Raw genomic sequence first — 20,056 nt, 5'->3', positions numbered from 1 at the left:
ATGGGAAGCAGTAAGATTGTGGATATTTAGGCTGTCAGACTGTCACTGCTAGTGTTGAGAATACAACTGAAATATTGGTTAAAACTCTTGAGAAAAGTGTCATGAAATTTGCCCAGGCTCAACAGTTAAGATCATATTTCATGTGAATAGACACTTACACCAAAACAATGAACCTTAGAAAGCTACTAGGTAACTCTCTTATTCTGATACAGGTCAATAATTGTGATTCATAAACATCTCGGTGGGTTTCCTTTTCAAAACCCTATGTGCTGGCCTGCAGAAAGCAGCAGCAGCAGCTCAAATCATAACATCTTTTTTCAAGGACTTGCATATCAACCAGCTTGAGGTTGTTTGTCTAATAGTTTCTGGGTAAATATTTTTTTCTAATACCAGCTAAATATAATACTCTGTAAAGGTGCATAAAAAGTTTCAAGGGAAGGTTAAATCAAAAGTGTGTTTGTGCCACATAAAAAACTTGATTTCACTTCATTATTGAGCACCATAAACTCTAGTGTGTAATAGGAAAACACGGATCCTGTTCAGCGCTGGCAGCAGCAGCTGCAATCTGTTGGTACAGGAGATGCTCAGGAGTGAGTGAATACAGCACAGGGGTTGTAGTCGTCCTCCCCCAGCTTGGTTTTACTACTTAAGGATATTTGCATGAGAATAAAATCTGGTTCTTTGGCACTCATCTGCTCCTGCTGTTTATTCTTCGCTTGAGGTTATTGTCTCAGTTTGTGACAACATAATTGGTTTCTGTGGAGAAGATTATGATATTGATGAGACTTATATATGACTTCAGGTGAGGTGCAATCAAAGCAACAGTTCAAAATAGAAGGTGCTGTCTGTTTTCATGCAGTTTTCACTATGGCTCATTCAGCAGCGTAATTAAGGATGTTATTTATTACTGAACTGTATCGCACTAAGCTGGAGTATGGACACAGTTCTGCCACTGCAGGCAGGACTGGGGTCACTGCTGCTTATTTGGTGTTCTAAACTGTTGTAAACTCCACCAGGCTGGGCAGCTAGATGCTGTTCACACAAGGGTTGCTCACTATTTGTTGTAATTTAGTGTTCTCTAGTGTAGACAAGCTGAAAGAATTGAGCTGGAAAATGCTCTCTTAATAGTTCCTTCTGTGTATTAAATATTCTTTGAATGGTTAGCTGCTCTTGTACAGGATGAGGTTTTTTGAGAGCAATTATAATCAGAAAAAATTATTTTATTGTGTTGTTTCCCCCTTGCTGATTCCCAATTTGTTATTTTATATCACACCCTATCCCGTTTTTTTAAACACCATCTCAGCAAAGTTTACCTAGCGTTTGGAAATCATTCCAACATCTTGGCATGTGTGAGCCTTCCCTCCTAACTCCAGCTCTGTAATTAGAGATCACTTGGCACTTGTGGTGCTGGGCAGCCTGGCCACGCTCTGGGGTGGCAGGGCTGGCTCTGGGGTGAGGATGATGTGGGAAGGAGCCTCCTGCAGCCCAGAGAGGCCAATGCCAACACCAGGAGTGCTGGAATGCATCGCAGATGGAGAGGAGTAGGATGATCTCTGTCATGATTAAATTTGCTGTGAATGACATTTCGCTGTGGTGTGACTGGTGGATTGTCCTTGGGGGATGTCACAAGTTATTTTTTTCTCCTGTCTGGATTACGGAGCCAAAAGGCCGGAGGGACAGACAAGTGTGAGCCAGGTTACAGAGAGCCTCGAAGGGAACTGGGCTAGTGCAGACTTGGTGTGCTCACGGGCAGGTGTGGGACCAGGCATTTTCCTTCTGGATGTCATCTGTCCTCCTGCTGCTGCAGGCCAGGTGTATTATGGCACCACAAACACGGCTGTAGCCAAGGCCTTGCTTGTGGTTTAAAACTCTCCTTTGTAGGCCTGTCATTAGATGCATCCCCCTCATCCTCCCTCCTCTAGAAAACATTGGATTCTGATATTGCCTTGTGATTCTGAAAGCCAAGGCCTTAGGCACATGCCTTTCGTGCCTCAGCTTTCGTCTGCTCCTGCTCCTGGTTGTGTAGGAACACAATGGGGGAAGAGAGAAACCTGAGGAGCCAGGCTGAGCACATCCCATCACCTTCTGAGAGCCCCATTGTGTGTTGTGAATAAATGCTTTGCTCCCATCATGGTGGATGAGCAGGACCATCACCTACCCATCACTTGGCAAGAGGACAGGAGTACAATGGGTATTTAATGTACTGAAAATAAGGAAGGGGCACAATGACACGATTCACGTGGCTTTATCAGCAGTTGCCTGTAAATACGTGTTTAAAGTTTGACTGTGTTTTGTTACTTAAACTTGAGGGACCAGGCTCAGTGTGGCTCCTGGTGTCACACGGGCTGTGTTGCTGCTTGCTCCCGTTCCAGCTCTTGCCTGTTGCTGCCTCTTCTGAGCTACCCAAAGCGGTTGTGCCGTGTGGTAATTCAGACCAGGGAACCGAGCTGAAACTAGTTTGGCAAAAATCCTGATGCAAGGACCATTAGATGTGCTTCTTTATGGCTTCTTGGTTGCTCAGCACATGCAAATATTTAATCTCATGTTTAATTCTGTGTTGTGGGCGTAGGAGCCGGAGGCAAAATCCTAACAACTTGAGTGGAATCGGGATTTCCCCTGAAAGCAGGCCCATAAATCCAAGGGGAAATTTAAATCTCCGGCACTCAAATACAGGCCTGTGACCCTCAGCTTCTGGAGGGCAAAGGCGGTGTCCATGTGGAGGTGCTGGCCCCGGGACCTTTGGATCCAGAACAGGTCCCCAAGTGACCGATGTGTAACATGTCACACTACGGGGAGGGTATTTCATTGTGAGCCCCAGCAGAGGGGCAGGATGATCAGAGCGGGGCTAGAAATGGTTCCTTGGGACCAAGTCAAAGACGGGGTGCCGGCACAAGGAGCAACGTGAGGCCAGATGCGAGCAGCTCCACCAGCCGGGTCGCCTCGTCTTTTCCCGGCGCTGGTTCTGCCGCTTGCAATCTGGAAGTTTGCTCGGTGCCTTCCTCCTGCCAGGGCTGGAGGTTCCCCTGTGGCGGGCCGCGAGGGGAGCGGGCAGGTATCGCGGTGCGGGGTGTGAGTGTGTGTCTGTGTGTGTCTGTGCGCGTCTCCTTTGTCTGAGCAGCCCGAGCAGCGCCGAGCGCCCCGCGGGCGGCCGCGCATCCTCCCCGCCCAGCGCCGCTCGGCACACCCGAGCCTCGGCCCGCCCCCGCCGGCCCTCGGCACACCGCGGGGCTCATTACCGGCGGGGGGCTAATTGCCGGCCGGGCGGCCGAGCCCCCCGTCCCCGGCCGCGCCGTGTGCGGGGGGCGGCCGCGGTGCCCCGGCCGCGCGGTGCCCGCTGTCCCCGCAGGCCGGCGGTGTGGAAGCGGCCCGCGATTGGCCGTGCCGGCAGGGCCAGCCCCTTCCTGGCTGCCTGGCATGAATATGCACGGCCCCCCTTCCTCCTCCTCCTCCTCCTGCATGTGTGTGTGTGTGTGCGGGGAGCGGGGCTCCGCCAGCAGCGCCGCTCCAGCCATGTCAGCTCGGCTCCGCCTGGGCCCACCATGAGCCATGGCCATGTCTGCGAGCGCCGACGAGGAGGACTACGAGTCGGAGCCGGAGCCCGAGCCGGGGCCGGGGCCCGAGCTGGGGCCGGAGCAGGTCCGGGGCGGGCGGCGAAGTTTGCAGCGGGAAGGGAGGGGAGGAGGCCGGGCCGGGCAGCGCCGCGCCGGCCGCGGGGACGGGAACAATGTGGGGTCGGGAGCGGCCCCGGGGCAGCGCCGCCCGCCGAGGGGCCGCGCCGGGCGGGGCCGCGGAGCCTCCGCGGGGCCGGCCCGGGGCGCTCGGCCTCGCCCGCCGCGGGCGCCCCGGGCACCGCCACTTCGGCACCTCCGTGGGCCCCGAACGCGCCGCGAGCGGGTGGTTGTTGCCTCTCGGGGGCTGCCCTGTCCGCGGCAGAATTGTTATTTTTTTTCCTATTAAGATTCCTCAAATAGCTGAGAGGGCTGCGGGACTTGGGGGAGAGTCTGATGCTGAGCCTGGCTACCTTGTCTTGGTTTGATTTATAGCCAAAGCCTCCTTTCCATTCCCAGGGACGAGGGATGTAGAAGAAAGAGAAGGATGTGTGCCGAAATGAAAAGAGAACTTTTATTAATACTTGCAGGCTTTATTCTCTGAAGGCTTTTTTTTTTTTTTTTTTCCCTGTGGGGGAAGGAGAATAAACTTTTTGAATTTATGAAGTAATCTGTGAAAAATAATCCAGAACATATGTTCTAGATTGCGTATTTTACTCTCTAAGAACTGCCTAAGCAATTAAAAATGCACCAGGAATAGTATTAAACATGTGTATGCAATTTAAACATAAACTTGATAGTTTTGTTCATAACTTGAGGTGTTTAGCTCTTTAAAATAGCATAATATTTTGTTTTTAGAGACAAGTTTCTATGTAGTCGAGGTGTTGAGACTATCTTCTAAAACCCATCTTGTTTTGAGCAACTTTACCTTGTTTTGGTTCAGAATTGCACATAGAAAATGGCCAAAAAAGAGTTTGGGGTGGTGGTGTGCCTTGGGTGCTCCCCAGGGATGGCAGATGTGATGCAGGGGGGACACAATGTAGGTGTAGTGTCAGTCCAAGAACCTAAGATGAGGTTTGGAAGAGTAACTTTATTAATCCTTTACTTAATTCTGAGGATTGTGTGAATGTGCAGGCCCATGCTGTTGCTGAGTTCACTGCTATGCTCCCAGACATAGCAGTTAAATGTCCCAGTCCTTCTCTTAAATTTTTTCTCATGCCAGGCCTTTTCCATTTGTGTCTGTGTCTTGGTGCAATCACTGCACACTTTTTAAAAAGAGCTAATGCTTGGGAGAGCAGATTGGTCTCAGCTGTATTGTACCAGCTGTGAAATTGCTACTTGGAGGTACTGGTTCTTGCTAGATGAATCTGGAAAGTTGGTCATGTTCTGGGATTCTTCAGCTCTTCTAAAACCTGAGGCTTTTATAGCATTTTTGTATCTTAGAAGTTTAAAACAAAAATTAATGCAAGACGGGAAATCTTTCTTTTGGAGTTTCTTAAGAATCTTGGTCTGATCCTGAACTATAACGTAGTGACCTATGTACCAAAGACCTGTGGAATGTTTTCCTTTCTGTTCAGAACTGTTCCAGTGGTAAAACACCTCATGTAGCTCCAGCTGTATTTTCATACAGACCTGCTTTAATGTCTGCTTTCCCTATTTTTCTACACAGGACGTGTCAAATCAATATTATATTTCTTTTTCTACTGCGACAGCCCTTGTATGTAACAGGTGAAAAGCTTCACCTCTAAAGGTGCGGTTGAGCAGCACAATTTCAATGCTGCAAGTAGCCGCAGGTTTTGTCACTTTTTATGCTGACTTTCATTCCTCTTTCCCTGGTCTGTGTCTAAACTAAGAAGGCAAAAAGACTGTGGGGCTTTGCAGCACAGAGCACGTAGGATTTACTGCAATTGTAGTTGCCAACAGCACTGGGGGCTTGGAAGTGTGTGGGTGCTGTGGCTGTGTCCTGGGCTCTGGGGTGGGCAGTGCCTGCCCCAGCCCGCCAGGTCTGTGTGTTTCTCCTGGTGTGAAGAAATTCGATTTCTGACAGTGGCATTTCACTGTGTGTAAACAGAGGAAATTGCCCCTGGCTGGGGCAGGGGGATTTGTCCAGAAGCAGCAGTAAAAAACCTGCATTATGCCCCAAGTACTGGTGTCTTTGTTTTTAAGAGCTCCTACTTTTGATGCAGCTTATCTCCCAAAGCATATTTTTGCCAATGTATCTTATTCCACCCTCCAGGCCTAACTTCTGCCTCCTCACCACCAGAGGAAAATAAACAGGGGCACTGGTGTTGGCACTGATGTGCCAGTTTATCACACCCTAAACAACATTGCTATGTTGGTAGAAAAGCTGCTGGAGTGTCATTAACACCAAGATGAACCTGTAAAGTATAAACTTCTTTATTCTTTTTCTATTTTCTTGTGGGGAATGAGTCTGATTCAATAGTGGAATTCTGTGTGGTCACCTGAAAGCGTGACTAGGAGCTGCTTTAGTTGTGGTAGAAGAGAATTTCATAGGTATGAACTGGAAGAGATGGTGGCAGTGAACATCTGGAGAGGATTAATGCTGATTTGGGATGGCTGGGATTGAAAAAGTTCCAGTGCCTTCCCTTTCCCTCCAATGCTGCTGTTTAATGAGGAACCTTGGACTTGCAGGACACCTCCACCCCAGCAGGAGTATATTCTGGAGAAGGGTAAACACTCACTGTGAGAGGAAAACGGCTCTCCTGGAGTTTGCATGTACAGATTTTTGGGCAGATGTGCTTTAGTCAGACATGATCCGTGGCGTTGGCATGTGCTCTTCAGTTAATGCAACTTTTTAGGATGTTATTGGCATCGATGGGATTTTTTGGTCTCTTACTCCAGTTTCTTCCTTGGCCCCACTGCATTCCTGCAGTTACATCATCCTGTCCTTCCTTCTTCCTCTCAAGTTCTTCCTTTGACAAGGGCTTCTGTTAATTGCTAAATAGACCTGAGGGTTTAATACAGAAGAACTGTTGACTTGATTGTGATTATTCCCAGGCTCCTCAGGGAAGTGGAGCAATCATGGACTGTGGAAGAGTTAAAAATACGTGTGGATGTGGCACTTGGGGACATTGTTTGGTGGTGAACATGGCAGTGTTGTGTTGGACTCGATGATCTTGGAGGTCTTTCCAACCTGAACAGTTCTGGGATTGTGTAGTGCCTGGAGGTGTGAGTGTTACAGGCAGAGGCAGCCGAGGCCAGTCCCTGTATTTTGGGGTAAATGTGGAGTTACCTGGTCTGCACCACTGCTGGGAATTGCCAGTTTGAGTGGGTTTTTAGTCACCAGAGCTCCCTGCCTAAGGAGGCTGCGAGAGGGATGTGGCACTGGAGCAGGAGAGGACAGTGCTGCTCACCGCCCTGGGCAGCACGCAGGAGTCTTGTCCTCCAGAACTTGCACCCTGTTTGGATGGAAAAATGCACCTCTGGTGCAATGGGAAAGGACAAAGACATAACTGAGCAGAAGCCTTTGCTGTGCCACCCTGTGGGTGTCTCCAGTGCCCAGTGTTGCCCATGACCCAGCCCCCTCAGGGTGGTGTTTTAGGTGACAGCAGTTACAAATTGTGGGTTAATGCATGTGGCTTCTGTAAAAAATTATTTTCCCCTAGTGTTTATTTATCAGACCTTCTAAAGAAACAAGTGGTAGTTAGATTTGGCTATCCTAATACTGTTAAAAGTTTTTATTTATAGTTGCATTGGGATGCAGTGCCACATAAAGCTCTAAGCTCAGGACTGGCACCTGGCAAGTCCTGGATTTTCATCTTTGGGTGCTGTTGTGGTTGTGTGGACATGGTCTAACTAAGTAAATGAGAATAATCAGAATTTGTCCTTGTGTTACAGAAGGAAATCAGTGCTGTCTTGCAAATGCAAGGGATATATTTGTGTGGCACAGCACCTTGAAGCAGTGAACACTGCACACATAAAAGACCTTGTCTAGGGGAGAGTACACAGCAGATACATGAGCTGTTTGGATTGTACTTGGTTGAAGTGAAGTGCTTCAGGGTCTCGCTGACCTGCCCCCCTGAGAAGCCATTCAGAACAGTGCCACACGTCTCTGAGTTTTTCTTGGAGATGTTGAGTCTGAAATAATGGTTTGGGGCTGCTGGCAGCAGTTTAAGCAGATCACTGAAGCTGAGTGGTGGAATAAGAGCTGAGCCCAGATAAAGGCCACTTGCAGAAGAGCTTGTTTCCAGGCTGCAGACTTAGTCAGCTTTGCTTTGAGAACCAGGACCTCCCTCCTTCTGCACTTGGTCATAGGGTCAGCTGGTCTTCCTCTCTAGGGTGGAGGAGTTTGTATGTGATTTGGCCTGGTGACGTCTCCAGCAGATCCCAGTTGGTGTTGGGACATCTGAGGAATATTAGCACCTATTTAAGGATACATTTAATGGCTGATAGCTCTTGCAGTTTTCTCCAAAGCTTGGTGTTCCTGCTATTTTTGTTAGCCCGAGGTCTTTTGAGTTTCTTTGTAATTGTGAAGGTTAGAAATTTGCTGCTGTAAACATCAGGGTTATGTTTCTGTTGCAGTAAGGGTTGTGCTCTGGGCAGAGGCCTTTCCTTAGCGCCTCTGGTCCTTTGAACCTGGTTGGTGTTTTTTTAGTGACAGCTGAGCAGGGCTGGGATGTGTGAAAGTGTGCTGAAGTACCTGTAAGTGGGCAGTGGAAACTGCCCAGCAGCCAAATGTTTGTCCATAACCATGATTAACTCACTCTCTGAGCAGAGGCTTCCAGGTAGTTCATTTCCCAGGGCTGGTTTAGAACTGTGAGCATTGTATCTGAGCTTATTCCCAGATCTGCACAGCCCTGTTGAGAGACAATTACTGACCATCCCATCTAGTCCCCTAATTGCTGTCCAACAGGAGCATGTTGAATTTGATGGGGTCTGTAGGAGGCCAGCTCTTCAGAAAATCACTGCAATCCATTTTCTGTTGGGGTGGGCTTGTTTAAGCACTGTGGTGTGGGAGGCTGAGCCCAGCTTCATGACTTGTAAATGGTTTAGTAGATAGTACATGTGGTGGCCCATGTTTACCCCCAGTGCCCAGGTGCTGTCTGCTGTGGGAACTGGAGCCAGTTACCTTTGTGTGTCATAGCAGTAATATGGAGAGCACAAAAAAAAATCCCACAAAAGGGAAAAAAATGTCCTGTTCACTTGTCTATAAGGCAGTGCAAGTCCACCAGCTTCCTAGATTTCAGTGTAATAGAGATATGGATTTAAGATATTAATCCTAGTACATTTCAGCAGCTGCTTGCTCTGCCTTTGTTGAGAGCTTGGCAGAGTGGCTGTCACCACTTCAGCATCCCCCTGCTTCTCTTTTGAAGACGTGCTGTGGCCATAGAAGTTATGAGCACAGTTTTTATGAAGATGCTGGAGAACACGGTGGGTGGCTGGTGATGGTATTCCAGGCAGGCTCTGTCTCAGCTCCCTGGCTTCTGTTGTAAGGTTTAAGGGGAAAAAAAATCTTCAAGTTTGGTACAATCTTTGTTTCCTTGAAGGTTCTCAGAGATGGCAGTGGGGGGGCTGCAGAGTCATCAAGCCCAAGCTGTGCTTGAGGGTTGCATCTCCTTGGGAAAGGAGATGGTGGGGTCCTCTCCACAGGAGTGGGATTGTGTCAGCCTAGAACCTGGAGTAGGGCTTGGTGTGACACCCAGCCTGAGCCTCAGGCTGTGGAGCTGCTGTTGCTGGGCACTGTGGTAAAGCCAGGGTAAGGAGTGCTGCCATCCCCCACCATGAGACAAATCCATGGAGTTGTGCTGAGAGGGTGGCAAGTGGCAGTGCAGACATGGGGACAGGAGCTGTGATTTTACCCAGTCTCATTACCAGGGCTGGTATGTTGTAAAACTGCAGCTTGAGCTGGAAATCCTGCAGCATCTCCTCACTAACATCGACCTGGAATTTATCTGGCTGTCTGCCATGTGCTAAATAAACCCCAAGCCATGTTGGAGGCTCCTTCTACCCCCTTGAATCCCAGCCCCTTTCTGGGAGGAACCCACAGGCCAGATTTTCTTCTGTGGAGGTTTTTAAGCGACCACTTTTGGAGCCCCTTGAAACTAGATACGAATGGGAATTCCTGCAAGGCCTCTCTAGCTTTGCTGGCTGCGACATCCTGGAGTGAAAACGTGGCTTGGATGAGGATTGGTTGGTTGGTGAATTAGTACAAACCCAGCTAATACAATTTGCTAACGAGCAGTGAAGAGGTTTGGGTAGGCAAGAAATCTCATTGTTCCATACAGTGAGATGGAGGTCTGCATCTCTGCTGTGTTCTGGTGGTGTCTGGAAGAAAATATGAGTTGTGTGGTGTGGTCTGACTTCAAGGCTTGTTCTTGTACTTCCCGTTTCCTGCTTTTGTGGGTTTTTTAGGATTCTCAGATTCTGTGTGTTAAGCTGATGCCTTTTTATCACTTGTGCCTTTGCAGTGTCCTGGCACTTAAACTGTTGTCCTCACAATTAGGACTTGGCTCATATTGCTGTGGCAGAAGCAGGAGTTGTCTTTCAGCTGGAAAAGTACAGAGTTTGATTTTTCCTTGAAAGCATTTTAAAAACAGCATTCTCACGGTGTCATAGCTGTTGTTTGCCTCAAACTTAATCATGTTGCTTCCCAGTAGGCAGGAGTCAGGTGCTCACACAGTATCTTCCATGTGCTGTTGTCCAAGGGGAGTTGCCAAGGTTGTTGTTCATGTTTTGGTTTAACTTGTTCCCACTGATATCCAGCCTTTGGTTCGTGTCTCGCCTCCCTTCCTAGCTGAAGGAGACTCTAATAGAATGGAGGAGTGATTCATGCTGAGGAAGAAAATTATCTCTTATCTAGGTTGCCTCTAAGCCAGTCTTGCCAGAGCCGACTTTATCCTTGAGAGGCTGGAAAGTTGGTCTAGAAGGTAAATATTTATTCTTTCGAGTGTCTGACATTGATCTGAAATCCAGGCGGCTGCTGCGGTTGCCGATGGGAAGGAAGCTGTGCTCGTCCGTGTTCACTCAGCACGGTGAGATTCAACCTGCACACGGAACAAAATCTGTTCCGGAGGAGTGCAGTTAAAAACTTCTCTGCAACCTCATGGACTAAGAAGTGTCTTCTCCCACCTCAGTAATGATAGTCAGTCTGTAGGAGAGAAAGCTTAAGGGGTCCAGCTCCTGACTTCTGTCTCCCAGCACTGAGATTCCTGGGATGGAGGCTGTTAAATATCAGCATTTCTCTGCAGCTTAGAGAAAGTCACTGGAGCTTTGCTAAGTCAGCTGGGAGGAAGATCAAATACACTGCAGTGTGGCTTGTCTTCAGGGTTGTACAGCAGGACACTTGGGAAGCTTTTGTACAACCAAGTGCAATGTTTCCAAATCTTTTCTTTTAAAAACTCTGGTGGAGTTTCTGCTTGGCTCCTTACAGCCAAGATGCTCCTACCTTGGTGATTGCCCAGAATTCAACAGGAACAGAAAGTGAAACTGGGTGGTCTGTTGGTCATATGCTGAGATGTGCAGAAAATGAAAGAGTTGTATAAATGCTAAACCAGATGAACTTTGCGGTCTTGTTATTATCATCTTTATGGAGAAAGCTGTTAGGGGACACTATGAGCCAAGCCAATTCTTGCATAATTAGCCCCATACAATTACATGGTATTTAGTGATGTTTGGCTTGAGCTGTAAGTTCTTGTGTATAACAGGGAGTTTCTGATGAGAACACGAAATTTGGATGTCCAGAGTGAATATGTTGCAGTTAACCTAATCATTTCAAATCTTTTCATGCTCCTTTAGTTTCTGTCTTAAAGGTCATTGAAATCTAGACCTGGGATGCCCTTTTTACCCTTTGCACATCATCAGTTGGTGTTCTATTTTTGAGCACTTGCTAGTGTTGGATAGGAGGGGAGCTACCTTGGAAGGGTTTTGTAGCATTTATGTTTTATTTCCTGCTTTATCGCTTGACAGTAGTTCATACTCTCCTGAATTTTTAGGGATATGACTGGGGGCTTGAGCCATTGGCTGAGAGTTTCTCTGCTGTACCTAACCACCAAATCCCTTTTGCTGCTCCTTGGCTTCAGCAGAGGAAGTTCTTCTGGTTTAGTGTGAGCACAAATCTAAGATCTCTCTAGCCCAGAGCTGAGCACTGGCACAGATCATCTATTGACCTAAGCCAAGCACCTCACCTGGGACTTGATCTTGTGTTGAGCTGTGCCTAAATGTCTTCTCCTGCCCTCCTGTTGAAATGGGCTTGCTCTGGCTTTGGGTTCTCTCATTTGTGTCCTGGCTTCTGTGCCTTTTTACAACACAACCTTTCTTGGAAAAGCGATGAAACTCCTTTGTGACTAAGAATGATTGTATGTCAATATCTGCTGAGCCTTACCTGTGTGTGCATAATTCCAGTAACACCGAGCAGTTTTCCACAGGGCTCAGCAGGGCTGTGGGATGTGCAGCTCACCCTGTGTGTGTGTGTCTCTTCCAGAACAGGGCAGTCGGGCGGCCCAAGGGGAAGCTGGGCGCTGCCTCTGCGGTGAAGCTCGCGGCCAACCGGAGCACGGCGGGCGCGCGGCGGCGGAGGACGCGATGCCGCAAGTGCGAGGCGTGTCTGCGGACAGAGTGCGGAGAGTGCCACTTCTGCAAGGACATGAAGAAGTTCGGGGGGCCTGGCAGGATGAAGCAGTCCTGCATCATGAGGCAGTGCATAGCTGTAAGTGTTCCTGGGCCTGCAGCTCGTCTGTAGAGCCCTTTCCTCCCGCCGCGTCTGCTGGGTGAGCGGGTGTGGGGCTGGGAGCTCTGAGTAGTCTCTAAAGTGCATCAGACAAAAGTGTGTGATCCCTGCCCTCCCAGCTTCTTCCCCAGTGCTTCTCATCCTCCACAAATCTTAAACCAGAATGCCACTAAAACTTAACAGGACAGCTTTCCTTTTAGCGCTGTAGAAGTGGAGATTGTCAGTACATCAAAAATCAGCGCTCAAATCACCCTCAAACTTTGGGATTTGAGGGAAAAGGGGAAGAGTGGGAAGTTCTGATTCAAAGGACGAAGTGGTGTGTTTGGTTTGGATGTTGGAATTTCCTGAGAAAAGCTGCTTTGCCATCATCTTTACTGTGTTAGCCACATAACTTAGAATGTGAAAAATCCTTGACTGGCAGCCTCCAAGATTTTGGTGTTGATGACCCCAGCCCCAGACTCCCTGAGATCTGAATTTCAATTTGTTTGTTGTTATTTAGGCATAGAGCAGAGGGTCTGATCTGGATGAGGCAGAGAGCCATCAATCCAGGGTCCTGTCTTCCTCAGGGACTGGAAATGGCTGTCAGGGAAAGAGCATCAGAACAGGGCAAGCAGCAGTCGGTTTCCTGGGCTCCCGTGGTACATTACTCAGGAGCTTCTTGAGTCACAAGCGATAGCTTTCTATTTAACAAATATTGACAGATTAATCTTCCATTAAGTTGTTCAAGCAGCTTTTGAATCTGTAGCTGCCATGCTGACTTGTGGAGCTTCTTCTCAGGTCTCATGTCTGCAGTGACTCTGTTCAAGGCTGAAAATCAGCTTTAGTTTTTATTTTAATTCTTTAGAAGATCTTGTTTATGCTGTTGTTATGGGTTTGGGTTTCTTTTGTTGTTGTTTTTTTAAGGGAAGGAATGTTGTTTATTCATAACTGAAGTATCACCCTATCTATACCCATTTCTCTCATTACAGTTCCCTTCACTTAGTATTTGAGGGTTTTTCTTTTAATTCTTAGGAGATGACCAAAGTGGAGGGATTAAATTACTTCACCTGACACTGATAAAAAACTGATAAACACATGAGGTTTCCAGTAGTTGTTCCTGGTAGCTCACTCCATGTCCTGTGCCAAGCTCTGCACTGTTCCTGCCACAGAGGATTGGGTTCAGCGCTGCTGGATCTTTCAGTAAAGTACACGGAATATCCACCTTTCTGCAGAGTGCTTTTGCAGCTCAAGTGTCTTTTCTTTGAACACTTGATTTCCTGGAGTGTGGCATGAATTGAACAGCATGGATGAAGAATTTATTATTCTCCAGGGGCAAGAAATAGTGAAATCATGCTGCCTTTTTAGTGGAAGGATTAAATTAGGGCAGCAGCATGCTTTCTCATCCTCACTGATGAAGGAAACTTTCATACTAAGCTGTTTCACTCTCAGTAACACAGGCTGAGCCTTTTGGAGATGATCTGGGTTCTCTTCCAGCTGAGTGTAGTCACTCTCTGTCTTCCACTGAAGATTTATTTACCTTCTTGGTGCCTAGAGTTCTACTTTCAGTTAGGACAGAAGTAGCCAGGGGTCTCTGATTACTTGTCTCACACTCACATGCACTGACAGTGACTTCTCTGCACTTTCTAGGTTGGTGCAAATATCAGGGAGATTATTGCAAACTCTTAAAGCAGCAAAGGCCCAGAAAATTAGGAATTGAAGGGTTGTAACTTTCAAGGTGCTTCACATTTCTGTAAGCAATCCTGTTGGCTTTGCCCTTGTTCTCTCTACAGTTCAGCAGTAATATGCTGTGGTACCTATCCAGCAGCTTCCAGCCAAAAAAACCCTGCAAGATGCCAAAGCTGTATGGAAGTAATGATCCCTACAGTTCAGGGATTGTGCTTGCTCTGGTTAATAACACTGACAATATTAACTAGACAGACTTTCATTAAGCTCAGAAGCCTTCAGAGAGCCCATGGTACTGCTGTTCAGAGAGCAGGAACCTCCTCTGCATCACCAGTTCCATCAGGCAGGGAAGCAGGAGTGCCTGGGACGCTGCTGCATGGAATGGGTGTGAGGGGAGCATGGGGCTGGGAGGACTCGTTGTGACAGCACAGCTGCTGTTCCAGCCCCTCAGTGGGACAGAGGCAGTGGTGGCACAGAGGAGATTGCCTGGACACCCTTGCTCCCAGCAAGAGAAATTGTACTGCTGTTTGTAAAATGCTCTGTGCTCCAGTGGCTCACTGCAGCTGGGCTTCCCCCTGCCTGAAACTTGCTGAAGGGTGCACTGTTGTGAAATTTGGGTTGGTGTGCAGGTATTCTCTTAGGGATTTATTTATTCACTACATCCACAAAGAGATCCTTGCAGGGAAAAGCCCCATCTCTGCCCTCTGGCTGTGGAATAGTTAAGGACTGGCAGCCTAATCAATTGCACTTCCCTTTGTGGGCAGTTTAGGATCTTTTCTTTTTTGTAATGAGGTTTATACCTTATTGCTGCAAACCAGAATTTTGTTAATCATTAGCAAAAAGGTGTCTTTTTAATTAGAGCAGCATTCAGTGCTTTGACATGGGTCACAGGTATGTGAGAAGCTGCAGATCCCTTTCTGCCTCACCAAAAAATAAAAAATCTGTGATCTCACTTGTGACACTTGCAGGAGCGAATCCTCTTTCTAAGTGAGCAGAGCTTTTTACAGTACTCAGGTTGGGAGCAGGGACCTGGAAAATGGACTGCCAGTCAGGAAAAGGTCTGTTCTTGGTTCTGTTGTGGGCTTGCTGTGAGACCTGGACCAAGTCCCATAACATCTGTCTGCCCTGCCTGTAAAATAGGGGAGCTGCCAAATTGCTCCTTGGATTGTGGAGACTAATGGATGTGAATAGTGATGTTCTAGGTGGCTTCTTTCCCCTCCCATTGTACACTGATGAAGTGACTTGCATGCCAATATCTGTGTCAGCTCACAGATTCAAGGAACCCACCAAAAATGCATTTTCATCCATCCCAGTAATGCTCCCTGAACCTGTGTTGCTACAGGGAGGGCACTTGGGTGAAACGTGTCCTGTGGAGCTTGGTCTGGTACCCAGCCTGAATTTGTTATCTGTTTTTTTTGCCTTCATGTCAGTTTGCACAATTAATCTCTATTTAGCTCCTCTCTGAAATGAGATTCTGTAAATGCACATTGAGCTCTTGTGTTTCCATGTCTGCCATGTCTTGATCAGTTCTTTTTGGTACATAAACAGCCGGTGCTGCCTCATACTGCTGTGTGTCTGGTGTGTGGAGAAGCTGGGAAAGAGGACACTGTGGAAGAGGAGGAGAGCAAGTTTAATCTCATGCTAATGGAATGCTCCATTTGTAATGAAATCATACACCCAGGATGCCTTAAGGTGAGTACAAGGATGTGATACATGTTGGAAACAAAAGCTGAATTAGTTATCACCTTAATGTAAAAGTGGTGCACAGAAATTGGGAAGCTTTTAGGTTTTCATCTTTGGACAGATGAGTAAGTGAGCAGAGAGCTGCTGTGAGGAGCAGGGTGAGATCTGTGGCACAGCCCTGACCTGCAGGCAGGTCCTTGAGGTAACAGCATTCCCTGGGAGCAGGGACCCTGGCTTGGGACATCCCCTGGGTGTGTGTGCACACGAAGATCTTGTGGGTTTGTTTCTTTCTTCTTGCCCCCTGTTGAAGGAAGTGAGGTGTTTCAGTTGGGAAGGGGAAGGCAGAGCAATCTGCCTGTACTTCAGGGTGAGATGTTCCCAGGTCCATGTCAGTAACTTCTCCCTGTGTCCCAACAAGTACAGATGAGCAATTGGCTGCTCATGTAGGTCCAGGCACAGATGTGCCTTAGGGTGGCAGCTGGCTCTAAAGATGTTAGGAGCAAATGTTGGAGCAGGAGTGCAGCTCTGGAGAACAAGAGCCTGAGCGAGTGTCAGGCTGCAGGAGTGCTCACCCTTGGCTGACTTGAGTCCTGTGAGCAGCTGTATTCTTTGCTGGTAACAAAAGTGTCATTTTGGGCATATCTTTGTGCATTAGCATTTAGAAGCTGCCTTTCTCCAGAGCTGGTTTCTTTCAGCTGATCAGCCATTTCCTGTTGCTGCTTTGTTTATGGTTAAAGTGATTTGCCAAAGCAAATGTGTTCTGACACACCGTGCCCCAGAAAGCAGCGTTTGGGCTCTTCTGGGATGTCTGGGAGGAGAGGTGGGTGTGTGTGTTCCTTATGCAGGCCTGGGGTGAAGCTCTCCTGGCCTTTCATTTCTCCTGAGCTGTGTGTGGTGCTGCACCAAGCTCTGCTGTCATTTATTAGAGCAGAACGTGGGGAGCTGGCACACCAGAGCTGTGCCTTCTCCCTGATTCATGGAGCTGGTGCTCAGTTCCTGCCACAGATGGGCTCTGAAAAGGAGCTTTGCTTGTTTGGCTCTGCTTAAAACAAAACTTTGGGGGCTGATGAAGCAGAGGAAGGAGCTGCTCATTTTCAGAGGTACTTTAATTTTGGCTGCTTTGCTGTTCCAGCCCTTGCTGGAAGTGCCCTGTGTACCCTCATCTCTGCCTTTGCAGTGTCGGTGGCACCTCAGGGCTGAGTTCACAGGACAGTTATTGTCTAGTGGCAGCTCAGGTATGATCTCCTCTCCCCATACTACATTTGGGACTAGTACAGGATGTGGGTCAGATCTGTGAAGTCAGGCAAGTGCTGTTTGTTCTCTTGCACATGCGTGGTGTTCTGAGTGTTCTTTGGTAACTAGGAGCTGCATTGCTTTGGGTGTTCCTGACAATTAAGCACTGGGAGATTTACTGTGTGCCTTGTGTGTCTTGTATTTTGATTTCTCAGTGCTTCTGCTGAGCTGAAATGGTGGGTAACTGGTAACTGGTGCTGTTTATTTCCTGAGGTGAAAGAGCACTGGTAGAATTTCAGAATCATCATGGAAGGTGAGATGAGACTGCTCAGGGGAACAGCAAAAGGAAAATGGAGCCTCTTCCTTGGATCCTTCCTTGCTTTTTATTCCCAGGTTCCATGATTTCCTGCAAGACAGAAATCTCTTGCCATGTTTACGTGTTGTTTGAGCCCTGAGGATGGAGCCCATAAATATCCTTTGGTGCAGCCCCAGCCCCAGGGCAGCTGCTTCTGCTGCCCACGAGGGAAAGTCCCTTCCTGTCCCACTTGGGAAATAGCACCATGTGAATTGCTGCTCATCTCCAGCTAAATGTCTGGCAAATGTGCTATTGGGGGAGGCTGGAATAAACTGGATCAGTGAAGGGCAGATGTCCTTTCCTGGCTTATTCCCATGTGGAGTGAATTCCCCCCAAGATGCATTTCCCAGAGCTTGTGGAGCAGTTCAGTGCATGCAGGGGTGATTTAGGCTCCAGGGGAGGTTGGTTGTGGTTTGAAGTCCATCCTCTTCCAGCTCCCTGATTACGCTGTACATGTTCTGAGGTTTTTTCTCCATGGAGCAGCAGTGCCAGAGGACCTCTCTGAGGAGTTAAATTAAAGGTGGCTCGGGTGACTGAGCACACTGAGCCTTGAGAGGCTTCTGTGGGGGCCCTGGTACCTGAGCACCTGCAGTGCTGGTGTTGGAGCTGTGCTGGGGACAGCCAGGATGTTCCATGTGCTCAGAAGTGTCACAGGAGCTTCCTGACATCCTTCTTTCCTTGAAAATACCACACCAACACAAATGCTTGTTTTGCTGAACGGGTTTCTTAGGAAAATGATCTTGGTGAGAGTTTCGCAAGCACAGCGCTGCTTCCAGAGGGAGCTCATGAGATTTTGGGATGAACACTGCTTTTCATTGTTTCACAGTGTTTGAGTTGAACCAAGAGTGGTGAATTTTTCTTGCTTCATCTCAAATTGCTGGTATTGCTGGCTAGCATGTTTGCTGTTTCCTTTGGGAGAAGGGGTTCCTTTCTCCACCAGGAGCCTGTTCTTTTCCATCTCAGCTGAATGTAGCGATAACGACGGAAGTGAATATTCAGGTGCCTTGTCAGAGCAGCAGGGATACAAAGGCCTTTTCCAGCACAGGTGTTTCTCACTGCCTGCTTCAGTCTGGGCACTGCCAGAATTTGTGGCTCTCCCTCAGGGATGCCAGATCAGCATCCTGGGGTCTCCACATCCCTACCAAGCACGAGGTCTTGTGTTCAGGTCTGAATTGCTGACCTGGTGCTGCAGGTAGGTTTCTGTGACGCCTCACGCTGTGCCTCAGACACCCACCTGCTGTTTGCAGCAAACACTCAGAACTGGCTCCCACCCAGCCTTGAAAGGCTTTGGGACAGATTCAGTGGCAGGTTTGTGTGTGTCTAATTAGTTTGCTTACAGTTCCCTCACATCTGTTCAGTTCCTTAAACTTCACAGAAGGGACAGAGCCGTAATGCTTTCCCTTCAGCAGCACTTGTTCTATATTCAGTGCGGGAAATAACTTGTTCCCAACTTGGGCTTGGGCCAGGAATTGTTCCCCTGAGGCAGAGATGTATACAACAACTTCTGGAGTATCTTACACCTACCATGGGAAAGAAGGTTCAAAGGCACACAGTTGTGATAAAACCAGTATTTAAATTCTGCCCACTTCATTTACTCATTTATTAACTCCAGAAGTCTTGCTGAGAGACTGACATGTCATCACTCTCACTGGATGGTGAAACTAGAATGGCTGCTGTCTGGCTCAGGGACTTGAGGAAGCAGTTCCTAAATCCAAGGGCTTGCTCCTGCACAGCCAGTGTCTTTTCCCTGCCCTGGGAGGAGAGGAGGAAATGTTTCAGAAACATGAAAAATCTGCAGATCCCTGCCTGTGCTTGTTCCTGTCTCCTGCAGCCACACTGCTGCTGCCAGTGCCCAGCTGTTAGTCTGGACAGCAGAATGTTTTTGTTGTCTACAATAGTAATAAATCAATATTTTTCTTTTTTTTCTCTCCCAAGTTTTTTATTTCTGAATATGTAATGAAACCCTTAAGTGGTAATGTGCCATCACTGAGTGTGTTTGTGTGGAGGGTGTATCTTAGTTCTGCTTTTCATTCACAGAAATGTCTTTTCTGAAATGCCTGTTCCTTGTTTGGAAAGCACTCCAGGCTCCTGTGTGAAAATCCAGAAATGAGGAGCATTCCAGCTGTGTAGGGCAGGATTGTGCTTCTGCTGGAGCTTAACAACACTGAGCATAAGCTTCTTTCAGAAAGCAGAACGTCAGTGTTGGAGGTAGTGAAGTTGTCAGCCTTTCTCTCCCTTACCCTGCCTGAAGATCTGGGGGTGTGAGAAGCCCTGGAAGTGGCTCTGTGTGTCCAGTGCTGTGAACAAACGTTCCTGTTCCGAGCTGCCTTGGCAGCCACCATCCCCAGTGGCACATGGGCTGAAGGGCTGCAGCCTGGGACTGCGAGTTCTGATCCTGAAAGAAAAGTATTTTAAGGAACACTTGATTACAGTGCAGGGTGCTGTGCTGCTAAAAATGCCCGTGGGATTAATGGATGTGAGAACATGGAAGGGAGAGCTCTGCCTGTGGGGGGATCAGGCTGTGCCTCTCTGGAGGGACACAGGCCTGGGCTTTGCAAACCTGAGGTGTGGGAGGGTGTTTGGAGATGGGGCAGTGCAGCCCTGGGTTTGGGGGGTTGCTTGGGCTCTCGGGGTGTTCTCTGTTGTTCTGAGAGCAGAGTGTGTGAATTGGGATTGGCACTGACCTTATGGAAAGCCCAGATCTGAGCCCTTTGTCAGATGTGCTTGGTCACATCCCTTCCTCCCACATCATCGAGGGGTGGCTGTGCCGCACCCAGGGCCTGCTCAGCACCGGCAGGACGGTGCCTCTGCCCCCCTGGGAGTGCTGCAGTCCAGCCCAGAAAACAAGGAGCTGTACAACCTGCCTTGGAATGGTCATCACCTTCCTGC

At 48.2% G+C, this 20,056-nt stretch overlaps 1 protein-coding gene across 5 annotated transcripts in view; it reads left to right on the top strand.

The window, feature by feature from the left end:
- Positions 1–20,056, top strand: part of KDM2B (lysine demethylase 2B) — a 106,377-nt gene that overhangs the window by 77,632 nt on the left and 8,689 nt on the right. For all 5 annotated transcript variants that reach the window (XM_058851275.1, XM_058851272.1, XM_058851273.1 and 2 more), the window contains 2 exons: positions 11,989–12,213; positions 15,445–15,588. In XM_058851275.1, the coding sequence (XP_058707258.1) occupies positions 11,989–12,213; positions 15,445–15,588 (369 nt within the window). The remainder of the gene's footprint in view (positions 1–11,988; positions 12,214–15,444; positions 15,589–20,056) is intronic.

The sequence above is a fragment of the Poecile atricapillus genome, chromosome 16 (genome assembly GCF_030490865.1).
Source record: "Poecile atricapillus isolate bPoeAtr1 chromosome 16, bPoeAtr1.hap1, whole genome shotgun sequence".
Taxonomy (NCBI): Eukaryota; Metazoa; Chordata; class Aves; order Passeriformes; family Paridae; genus Poecile; species Poecile atricapillus.
The sequence above is the reverse complement of the archived record's forward strand: the minus strand, read 5'-3'. Positions and strand labels throughout refer to the sequence as shown.